At 42.7% G+C, this 12,338-nt stretch overlaps 1 protein-coding gene across 1 annotated transcript in view; it reads right to left on the reverse strand.

Annotated features, from left to right (window-relative positions):
* Window positions 1-12,338, reverse strand: part of sv2ca (synaptic vesicle glycoprotein 2Ca) — a 46,415-nt gene that overhangs the window by 16,281 nt on the left and 17,796 nt on the right. Inside the window, exons 3-4 of the mRNA XM_061261813.1 lie at window positions 6,643-6,823; window positions 1,997-2,148 (exon numbers count right to left, since the gene is read on the reverse strand). Coding sequence (XP_061117797.1) covers window positions 1,997-2,148; window positions 6,643-6,823 — 333 coding nt within the window. The remainder of the gene's footprint in view (window positions 1-1,996; window positions 2,149-6,642; window positions 6,824-12,338) is intronic.

Here is a 12,338-nt window from a genome sequence, read left to right on the forward strand (position 1 = left end):
CCTGGCAGGACACTGGTAGTGCAGACCTGAGCTAGAGGGGCTCGTGTTTCGGGGGAGGGCGGGTGCCGGGCCTGTCGGTGGCTCTGGAGAAAAGATCACCATCAATAAAGGCCAGTTTACAGAGTGTCGCTTGCCTGAAATTGCACAACTTTCATGAACGTTCTAGACCGTGGTCGTCGCACTCCAGTCAGAGTGTGAACAGGATGTTGTGGTGGGACAGACGCAGTCTGCAGGCCCCTCAGGAGAGGGTGTGCTGGGGGAAGAGGCTCTCCTGCAGCAGGGCCCACAGGAACCTCATCAGGGGGATTATGGGTATACCTGAGGAGAGTGTGGGAGGCGCTGAGACGGGCGAGCTTCACACCGATTCAGACCCTGCGCTGCTACAAAGCAGGCATGTAAATAACAACACAGCTCCTTCACCAGCTGAGCTTCACCCAAACCGGCTAATTCATCCCTTTTTCCCACACATCCCCTGGAGACAGGAACGCTGCAGAGTCAATTATACTCCCCGGCTGTTAATAGAAAAAAAACCTGTTAAAACTAATCAATTGACCTCAATTACGGGCCCAGGTGGCTGGTGACAGGAGAAGAAAAGGCGGGAGCTTGTTTTATGACGGCCTCTCGTCGAGGGCTTTTCAATTTTGTCGGCTTTTAAGCAAAATCAATGGGTGTTGGGTGACCTCCCGTCAGCCTCTGTAAGAGCCAGTAAATTAGGCACTTCTTCCACACAAAGCTGAGATCAGTCCTAGTTTCACAGGAAACAGTGTGAAAAGTGCTTATTCAGTAGAGCAGAGTGCTGGGCGAGCTATGAGCCAAAACAAAAACGCTGCTACTAGCAATGCGTTTAGAGCATAGTCTTTTAGACTGAATACGCTGTGTTCAATTCATACAAGCAGCCCTGCTGAAAAAAACAGCTCAAGCTATGTAAACAGCTGGTAGCTGATTATTTCAAGCTGGTCATAGCTGGATTTTACACCAGGTTTGTGCTCAGTGTGTGTTCTGCATTGTTTTTTCATTTCAGCTCTGGGAGAGACATTCAGCTAGACCATCTAGTCTTGCGTAGTCAAAAGCCATGTCTCTCAAGCACACAAGCTAGTCTGGCAATGTCTTCATATGGACATTCTGGGGGGTGAGATGTCTCCCTGGCCCCCTCCTCCCCAAACCTGAGAGTATGGTTTTGAGGACCAAAACAAAAAAGGGAACTCTCAATGTTATACTCGATCTGGGGGAATAGGGAATGCACTATGCGCTCTAACATTATGGTGGGCAGCATATTCCTGCTCTGAGTGATGAATCTCCCAGAAGCACAGCTTCATCCTTTAAACATCCTCGTCCTCAGTGCACATTAATCAGCTGACCTGGACCTCTCACCGTCTACAGCCACTCAGAGAAATTACAACACAGCAGAGCCCTGCACCAGCTCACACAACACAACACACCGGAACCGAGGTCAAGCGTTTGCCATTTTTCTTCAGCATCACTTTACTTGATGTTGCTTATTTGTCTTGTGGATGCACAGAAGGGAGCTGGGCAATGTACAGAGTTTCAATGTTGCCTTTTCAGTCATTTGGTCACATATCGTAGAAAATAATGCCCCTCAAGCACAAGTTTCAAACCACACAAACCATACTGTATATTCTGACATCAGTTAGATTTGAGACTGTTGAAGCTAAGTGTAAGATGTTTGTAAAATATTACATGGACTCAGATATTTTTTGCCCAGCTTAAAGGTGGAAACATGCCTGATTATATCTTAAATATCTGAAAATATCTCAGATTCAAACAATTTTATTCAACACAGAACTTGAATGTTTTCAGAAGATCACTTTGCTTTTTGATATGCATTGCATAATAAGTGAAATATGTTTTAAAGCAGGTGATTGTGATGATGTGAGAGGCCACAGGCAGAGAATGGGAGCAGGGGGTTATGGGGACAGTAGTGTAGTGTCGGATACAGTGGTGCAGTGGGAGCAGGGGGTTGTGGGTATTCTCTCACCGTAGTGTGGGATGATGGCCCAGGCCATGGCAGACGCGTAGATCCCTCCGATCATCCAGAACATGCAGAGCCAGCTCAGGTGCTCCCCTCTCTTCTCCCGTGCCAGCGTCTCAGCGAAGAAGGAGAACACGATGGGCACAGCTCCTCCGATCCTGCAGGGGGCGATACACACACAGGCCCGCAGCAGTGAGCATCACAAACAGAAAACAGGAGAGAGAAATAGCAGCAGGGTACGATGACGGGGTAGAATATGCAAAGTATTCCACAGGACTTGGGATAAGGACAGGATTACCCAGCGGACTCTGAGGGGAATTGAGTGAGTCTGACTGGAGACATTTCAGATGAGCGTTTTGATCAAGGTGACTCAAAGCCAGGATCCTCCGTCACGATTCCCGAGTACGCCTACCCGTCTCTGAGATTTATGTTTGTTAAACTTTTCCTGACAACAGTTGGAAATCTCCTTTCGTCAGTGCGGCAGTGGGTAATGGTCCTTGAAGCACTGGAAGCACAAAGCGCTGGTGATTTAAAATGCAGATCTGCTCTGACAGCTGAACCTTCGTTTGTGACAGAACAGCAAGCATTGAGAGCTCTGTGACACTGCAGCCAGTTTCAGGCCAGGCTCACGGGTCATACAGCAGCCAAATCTAACCATCACTGGGCCTCATTCACAAAACCTTTCTAAAATTCACCTTCCTTCTGTTCATTTTAAACATTCCTATGAAAAACCAACATGCGATGCATTAAACATACAGCAACCTTCAATTCTGTATCCAGGGTGTATCAGACAATGAATGTCAGTTGTTCCTAAATTGTATGTGCGTGCTTGTTCATGTTGATTAGCATAAGGATAAACCTACCAAAAACCTTTATGGTTCTACCGTGAGACATTGTAGACACTGAATTATTGAGGTAAGAAAAATGAGATACTCTACCTACTAGCAGAAGATCTCTTCACAAATATGTCCTAATACTCGCAAGTATATACTGTAGATATACTGTACCATACTGAGTCTATTCATTTTGAAAATGTCTGTCCGGCTTGTTCTAGAAAATTCACTGTTGACTTGTTTCATTTGTATTCACTGGCTCAGCACTTTTGCCAATAACACATATACAAAAGTAGGAGGACCCAAAATGCCCCATAGCAGGGTGCCTTTTCATTTATATTATCAAGAAAATGTCCTTCCAACATACAGTGCAGTCCATGAGTATTTGGACAGTGGTACAATTTCTGTTCTTTTCGAGATCACTCAGAAACATAGGCCAAAGACTAGGCGTACCGAAGCAAACTGTTCGGTACATTGTTGCCGCTATGAAAATTGTAACAAATGAAATATTCCATTCCATCCATCCATCCATCCATCCATTATCTGAACCCGCTTATCCTGATCAGGGTCGCAGGGGGGCTGGAGCCTATCCCAGCATACATTGGGCGAAAGGCAGGAATACAACCTGGACAGGTCGCCAGTCCATCGCAGGGCACACACACCATTCACTCACACACTCATACCTACGGGCAATTTAGACTCTCCAATCAGCCTAACGTGCATGTCTTTGGACTGTGGGAGGAAACCGGAGTACCCGGAGGAAACCCACGCAGACACGGGGAGAACATGCAAACTCCGCACAGAGAGGCCCCGGCCGACGGGGATTCGAACCCAGGACCTCCTTGCTGTGAGGCGGCAGTGCTACCCACTGCACCATCCGTGCCGCCCCATTCCATCCAAACCGATTAATTAGTAATTGTTTTTCCTTGTGTGTGCTTTTAATTATGCATTCACTTTATCGTCCTAAATGCATTTATATGTTGATATGATGTAATAAATCCTGTTATCTTTAATGTAGGCGCATAATTACTGTAATGTTTTTTTTACTCTGTAGTAAAGGAAAAAGGAAAAACAATCCACGTTGTGCTTTATCCCACAGAACATATCAATTAGAGCGATCAGGGACTTAATTACAGACGCTGAGGATCTACAGCGTCAGTGGGGTGCTGAGCAGAGGAGGCCTGCAGAGACTATTGATCCAGGAGATGTAACGTATGTTCTGTCAGGAGGAGGCTGATATCTAGAGCCAGATGAGGCTTCTGCAGAGCACTTTCTTTCAGAGGCTCCTGTCTCAGTCTCCAGTTATTCACATAACTACATTCTCTTTCCCTTTCTCTTTCTCTCCCTCTCTCTCTCTCTCACACACACACACAATTTTTCTCTATCTCACGCACACACTCTCTCTCTCCCTCATATGTTTCAGTACAACGTTTGTCATCATGACTCATCGTGCTGGTATTAGAATAACCACAAGGCCCAACTTGTCATAACAGTGCAGCCCAAATTTCAAAACGCAACAAACAGCTAAATCTGTTCGATTTCCCTGTGGCTGCTCTCCTTACAGTGGGCTAGCTTCTCTACACCTCTTCATCTTACATTGGACTAGCTTCCCTCCATCTCTCTGAAAAGCAGTGTAGGAAAACATGCCCAGCAGAGTAATGTAACAGTCCCGTCACATGGACACATGCTGTCTGCTGTAAGTGATTGACTACCATGTAGATTAATAGATATGCAGTAATATTACTGCACTGGTAAGAGTGTACAAAAGAAGGCCAAGCTTGTCAAACTGCATTGTGAAATAGCATATAATTTGTGTCTGTCTCCATAGATGTGGTGCAAACGCCTCCATTTAGGACTCAGAAATGGCAGGATCCCCTGCTGAGGTCACATGACAAGGCTGATGGGTCCATACTAACAGCTCTCTGTATGCACAAAGACCCCGCAGTGCAGGTGTAATAATATCTTCCAGGAAGGCTTTCACAATACAGCATATGCGATAGCTGCATGGGATTATGGGTGTTGTAGTGCTGAGAGGGCTGGTCCATTATCCTCTGAGGTCAGAGGTCAATAATCTTACACATGAGCCCCTCCCCTGGGATAGCAATCCGCAGTGGCTGAAATGTAAGTGGTCCATTGCACCATATCAGACACAGTTGAGTGCCGAGTGAATTACTGAAGGTCTTGGGATGAGATGAGAGCTTACTGTTCCACAGATCTCCGTTCATAAGGCTGTGGAGCTGGTGGTTCCATGGACAAAAAAGAGAAAAGCAAAAATGGCTTTTATTTCGTCATAATTGTAGCTTTTTTAGCAAGATATTGATTTGTTTTTTATTATTTAGTGCTCATCTTCCCAAGTTGCAGTTCCAATTTCTGGCATTTAGAGTAGAACCTGCAGCTGTTATTGCAGTAGTTTCTAACACAAAGGCTTGTACATGATGCCAGGCTGTGATTCGGGCAGACAGTGCCCAGTGCTCGATAGGCCAGCAGGATGGACTGCTGCTGAGTCTCTCTCTACCTTGTGCTTGTAGTATCAGCTCATTCCTATTACAGATTAAAGAGATGAAATCAAATGAAGTTTGAGAATGGAGATGAGCCTGCCAGGCAGGCAGAGAGATGGAGAAAACTCATATTTGAAGAACCTGAGACACTGTCTCAGAGCAGTGTCCTCAGCTTTAGAAAAATGTATATTGTCCCTCACAAATTGTCATTGCTTGCATCGGTTGTTTTTTTTTTTTGCTTGGCTCATAACTTTTTTTACATGGCCATTTTTGGCTGTGGAATGTTCTGGGTCAGATTCTGCAGGATGAGCTGAGAATGTCACATCACTCATGAGGTGGGAGAGCGAGGTTGATTCAGAGCGATGAGCTGATCACGGGGAGAGTAGATTAGCTTTACAATAAAACATTAATTTTTAATGTTCCCCATCAGTTCAGAGAGTTTAACCGTGAGTTCATACTGCTTTTACACCAAGTCCAGGTTTGACTCTTGAGGCCTATGTACAGTGCTCTCCATAACGTTTTGGACAAAGACCCATTATGTCTTGATTTGCCTCTGATTTGCCACAATTTTAGATATGGAATCACACAATTAAAATGTTTGCCTCAAAACTCACTAGCAGGCGGTTAATTCTACAGCAAGACAAAGATCCCAAAAATACAGCTAGATTCTCAAAGCTAAAAAATAGTAAATTCTTGGCCAAGTCAGTCATTCAATCTGAACCCAACTGAGTATGCCTCAAAACAAGCATGAGCTAAAGATGGATGCAATACAGGCCTGGCAGAGCATCACCAGAGAAGACATCCTGCAACTGGTGATGTCCATGAATCACAGACTTCAAGCAGTCATTGCGTGCAAAGGATATGCAATATAACAAAATACTAATAATACTAATATAACTAAACATGACTACATTTATGTACATAACACTGCAGTGTCCCAAACATTATGGTGCCACTAAATGGGGAGACTACATATAAACACAACTGCAATTTCATCATGGTGAAACCAAAATGTAAAATCTGACAATGTGCACTTTAACCACATTATTACAAATCACAAATTCCGGAGTATAGAGGCAAATAAATGAATGATGGGTCTTTGTACACAATATTATGGAGGTCACTGCATGTGTTTATATACACAATGGCAATCAAACTGAAACAGGAACTAGCATCACAGGAGCAGTGGAGGGATATGTGATAATGGTGGAGTGTGTGATAATAGTGGAGTGTGTGATAATAGTGGAGTGTGTGATATTGGTGGAGTGTGTGATATTGGTGGAATATGAGATATAAAACCCACTGCGGTGGCAGTTCTCACCCGAAACCGGCAATGAGGCGGCAGAGCAGGAAGAGGCCGTATCCCTGGACGAAGGAGGACAGGAAGGCGAAGAATCCGTTCACCGACATGCTGATGAGCAGGCACTGCCTTCGCCCCACCTTATCCGACATGCCCCCCCAGAAAAACGCCCCCAGCATCATCCCCAGGTACACGATGCTACCTGTGGAGACATACAAAAACACCTGGTCAGGTACACTGAGCTACCTGTGGAGACACAAACACACACACCTGGTCAGGTACACTGAGCTACCTGTGGAGACACACAAACACACCTGTTCAACCTTTCGGCTCAGTACTTGATCTTACATTCATGATCATCACACTGCATCTTTGAGCAGAAATAGAAAACGTCTACAAAGTAACACCTTTAAGTCTTTGTTTGGTCCTTAATCGAAAGCTTAATCATCACAGCTGCCTGAGGAAACTAAAGTGGCTTTGAAATGGATATTTAGTAATATATCCAAGAACAACAGCAGATTTGCAGTGATAGAATATCCAGTTGGTGAATATGACAATTCCTGAATCAAATGACACCCTATATGTATATAAATTAACCACAAGTTCATTCCAAACCCAGGGTTTATAGATCTCATCTCTCAGAACATTGACCTTTACCCCAACGCTGCATTATGGGAGTCAGGGGAATGTTTTCCCCAGTTCCTTGCAAATGAGGAAAAACATTTTTAATTGCATTTGTGCTTTAACTTTCTCCAAGCCAGTGTAAGAGCAGAGAATAATTAAATGTGTTTCTTTTCAACATCCTGAAAATGGCTGTCATTAGACGGGCTTAATGGAGGTTTTATCTCTCTGCTCTGGAGTGAGGGATCTCTCTGTTAATGGACCATTAGCAAAACAACCTTCACTTTTATCCTCCTCTTCTCTGCACTCATTTATCTGTTTGTCTCTCCATATTCCCTTTATCAGCGCCTTTGTCACCTCGACTCATTCTCTGCAGCAAGAAGTTTAGGGCCTTCTGCAGCATTTTAGTAGTTTGTGTGTGTGTGTGCGTGTGTGTGTGTGTATGAGCATGTGTGTGTTTGTATGTGGCCTTTTCATACTCTGCAGAACCCAAAGAAGATCAAATCATTTATGACATGAATGATAATTCCCTTTCTAATCATTTTATATTTATTATATAATTGTATTATACAGCATATACTTAGAATTTCACATCATTAAATCTTAATTATATTATTGTATACATATAGTTTCTTTGGAGTGTGTTTTCTTGCTCTAGAGCAGGATCCTCCAAATGCCCTTACAACCATTATAACATTGGCAGATACACAAAAATGTCTGTAAATATCTCAAATGTACTTTTAAATAGTTTTATATTCCTGTAACCTGTAGGTCACTGAATGAATGCTCAGTGCTTCATTTTTAGTATGCATGCAGACTGGTATAACATCACAAATATTTGACCAATTAAGAAGAGTAGTTTATGTTAAACTAGCTAACTAATAGCAAGCTAATTGAATAACAATCCCTTTTTCCTGAATGTAAAAAAACTTGTTCTCTCTACTTGTGTTGCTAGTAAAAAATGAATGTTGAAAATTGATGAATTACAATATGCAATAATAATTGCACAAAAGTGCAGGCCCCTCCAAACTAAACACACAACGTTTTATTAACTAAGGAACTAGTGACCAGCACAGCAAGCACATACGATCATGATACCGTACAACATAGACCCAGGCCCAATGGGAGAGACCCCTATAGAACTCATATCTGAACACTGAAATCTCCAACATTATTTAACAAATTCCTAGTGTCCTACACATCTGGGAACACATTAAAGTATCACAATCCCAGCACAGCATTTAATCCATATTTTATTCAGTTAGCACTTTGCTTTCGATCATTTTTTATTAGCATCCTGTGGAGGTTGCAGTGAATTACTCTTGGTGAAATTGAAGTGGCTGATAAGATTGCATAAACACTACACTGAATCCTTTTTCACATAAATCAGGATGTCCAGGAAAATAAGAATGCACATTCACTACTGACTAAAGCAGGTTGTTTGGCCACCCTGTTCAGTTGGTGCACCCTGGTGCAACTGAATGAGTTTTTCCTTCTTTCTGATTGGAGAGATATCCCGAAACCGGTATCCTTTCTAGAGCAGCACGTTTGTGATGATGTGGTGTGCTTGTGATGATGTAGTGTGTGTATTGTGTGCATGTGTGTGTGTGTGATAACGCACTGCGTGTGTATGTTTGTGATGATGCGGTGTGTATGTACTTGTGTGCATGTGTTTATGAAGATTTGGTGTGTTTGTGATGACGCAGTTTGCATGTATGTTTGCGACGATGCAGTGTGTTTGCAATGAGGCAGTGTGCTTGTGATGATGCAGTGTGTGTGTGTTTGTGTGTGATGACGTGGCCTTCTGGGTCTGTAGTCCCCTGACAGCTGCAGAAAAGGGCATATCAGTGACTGCAGTCTGGCCCTGTCTCTCTTGTGAGGGGGGTTTAAAGATATTGATTGCATTTCTCACAGTTTGATTCAGGGTCAAACTGAGGCCATGATTTTTCCATTGGCCAATCAGCTGCCTCTGAGCCCTGTTAACACAAATGGGATAAGAGCAGTCAGAGGAATGTACAGCCCTGAAATTAAGATGGAGGCTGTAGAAAGGTAAAGTAAAAGTGTGTCTCTAACTACAAAGACCCAGCATTTCACAGCATTTCACACATTTCACAATTTACCTGAGAAAAAAAATACAACTGGAAAAATAAAATGATTCATCAACAAACAGAAACTTAAGTAAGATTAAAACAAATTTAGCAAAAAATATAATTGATTGTCAAGTCAATTTGAAAATAAACGAATGAATTGACTGGAGAGGAGTAGCACACAACAGAGCAGTGTGACAGAGCAGGACACAGGAAGCAGAACTTCAGCCTTCCAGTGCACCTCTGAGGTCAAAGCACAACGTTCCACCATTTCCTTCCTGACTTTAATTGAAACTGAACGCTGCATACTGCATTTCCCCAGAAACTCACAGGCCTTGAATATCGGGCTAGTAGAGGATCCAGATAGTATGAAGCACTTTGGTAATTAAGCCACACTCCGATGTGCTGTTCAACTATGCACACACAGATAAAGAAAACACAAACAATGGGCGACATCTAATAAATACCAACAAATCCCACTCAGGAATACCTACAGCTACAGCAAGCATTTTGTGAATAAACCCCAGTATTTTACTCCAATCACCTGGATTTGCTAATGAGCATAATTCTTCAGCCAGGAGGTAGAGTGAATTAGTGAAAAACTGACCCCTGGACTGTGCACCTATAATTAATTCCCCCCATTATAAAAGATGATATGGAATGGACAAGGTTGGATATTAAAAAGCACAGCAGTGAGGATATTAATTGAGCCGGATTTTGGAAACTTTCTGTCCCTGTCAGTCAATGCTTTCTGAAAAATGTTCATTACCGGGTGGATGAACATACTTTCACTGTAATTAACAAACAAATTAGGCTGAACAGGGTCTGCTCTACACTACAGAATCAATCTGCATGAGAATTTTATTGAGCATTAATTAATACTCTAAATGTGAGCTATGCCTCTGCTATATCTGCATGAATATAGTACTGTATGTATTCAACAATATTATTTTAGTATTATTAAAAAAACATCATGTAATACAACGCAGTATAAGCCTAATTAGTCTCCATAAACATAATAGTTTGGTAATTTTATAGAACAGAGTATAGAACATTTTTAGATTACTTCATTAAATGTTTCAGTATTACTGCACCCACACAAAGCTCACAAGGTTTTTTCCCCGGGTCATTTATTCAATACAGATCAATACTACTTCACAAAGCTCTGTAGGACTGAGCGTTTAAAGCTGACACGGCAAGTGAACTGCTTTTTATCAGCTTCTATACTATAGTGTTTGTGATAATATACTTAACAGCTGATAATAGCCAATGTGTATATTTATGAGAATTGCTAAAACCTTAACCCTCAGACAATTTCAGTATGGACGCAGTGAGAAAACTGACTTTTAGTGTCCTTAGTTCTGCTCCAAAATACAAACACATTTATTATGTTGTGTTCCAGTGTGCAGCCCGGAAAATGTATGTTCTGATATTACTGAGAACATTCTATGTTTGTCCCAAAGCCCATTATTAATAGAAGAAGAGGTTGTGAATATGAGGAGTGTTGGATTGGAGCTGTTCTGCTGCAGAGCTGCACCCGGCCGTGGGCCTGAAACTGCATCGTCATGCGCCTGTTTGCCAGCTGTCGCCATGACCGAGCGGTTTGCTCGATTCCGGCTGCAGGCCAAAGAGCCGCTCTTCTGGAACAACCCAGGCAATTATTACACCAAACTGCTATATTAGCGTTTCAAAAACGGCAAGTTTCACCATCAACTGTCAAAACCACACGAAAACGAAGTCGGGAAACTTTGTCCAGAGAGAAAAAATGCCACCCCCCTGCCACTCTGTAGATCTGCCCAGACATACGAAGCACTAATTCTGCCAAAGTGTGAACATGCTGTGGATGATGCTTGTATCCATCTCCACACTTGCACTGTGACATAGAGAGATAGTTTGCAGCAATGAGATAAATGAACTCACACGAGGACATAAAAGTTCAATTGAGAGCGTAATTAAAAAGGATTCAGTTGAAGTGATAACGGATAATGAGGAGGAGTGAGGCAGGGAAATAAAGCTCAGGTGTGTTTTAAAGTGCAGCTGCGGGGTTTACTGGAGAAGTAGGAGTCCGGGCAGGTATTATTCACAGCAGGGCAGTTCTCTGTAGACAGGTAGGGCTCTAGAGCAGAGACTCTAGATGGGGACAGCCTGTGGGTCTACTTTGGGTCTGATAGTCATATTTCTGCTCCAAATAACTGAAGTTGAAATACATTCTTGTTGAAATACACTATATCACACAAATCAAATATAGAGACAATATACATTTCTGTAATCAAATAAAGAGACAAGATTATAAGAGAGTAAGAGAGTGAGAGAGGAGAGAGACAGAGAGAGAGACCAGGGCCTGGTGTTTTGCACTGTCAGATCGTGTGATAGCACCCAGGAGAGTAGTGGAACCATTGAGCTGCATCATGGACTCTTTTCTGATTTCATGGCTGGATGGTTCAACTGAGAGGAGGACAATTTCAGCTGCTATTTTAGCCAAACCATCTCCGCTTTACCCGCTATTCCAGCCACACATAAACAATCTCTGCTTTACCTGCCATTTCAGCCACACATAAACCGTCTCTGCTTTACCTGCCATTTCAGCCACACATAAACCGTCTCTGCTTTACCTGCCATTTCAGCCACACATAAACAATCGCTGCTTCACCCGCTATTTCAGCCACACATAAACCATCTCTGCTTTGTCTGCCATTTCAGCCCCACATAAACCATCCCTGATTTACTACTATTTCAGCCCCACATAAACCGTCTCTGTTCTCCCCACTATTTCAGCCTTACATGACCTGTGTTGCGTGTGAACTGCACACTCACTAGTTGTGGATGGAGCAGTTTTTTTAAATGAATTCCTACTCTCCTATGTATGTTCAATTGCAGCTGGCATGTAATTCACTTTATTATGTTACTTACAACGCCTGGCTTTAATGGATTCCGTATTCTCTTCATAAATAAACCGTGCCATGATCTCAGCAGAACAACACTGAAGCTTTTTGTGCCATTAAGGTTTTA

Source organism: Conger conger, chromosome 11 (genome assembly GCF_963514075.1).
Source record: "Conger conger chromosome 11, fConCon1.1, whole genome shotgun sequence".
NCBI lineage: Eukaryota > Metazoa > Chordata > Actinopteri > Anguilliformes > Congridae > Conger > Conger conger.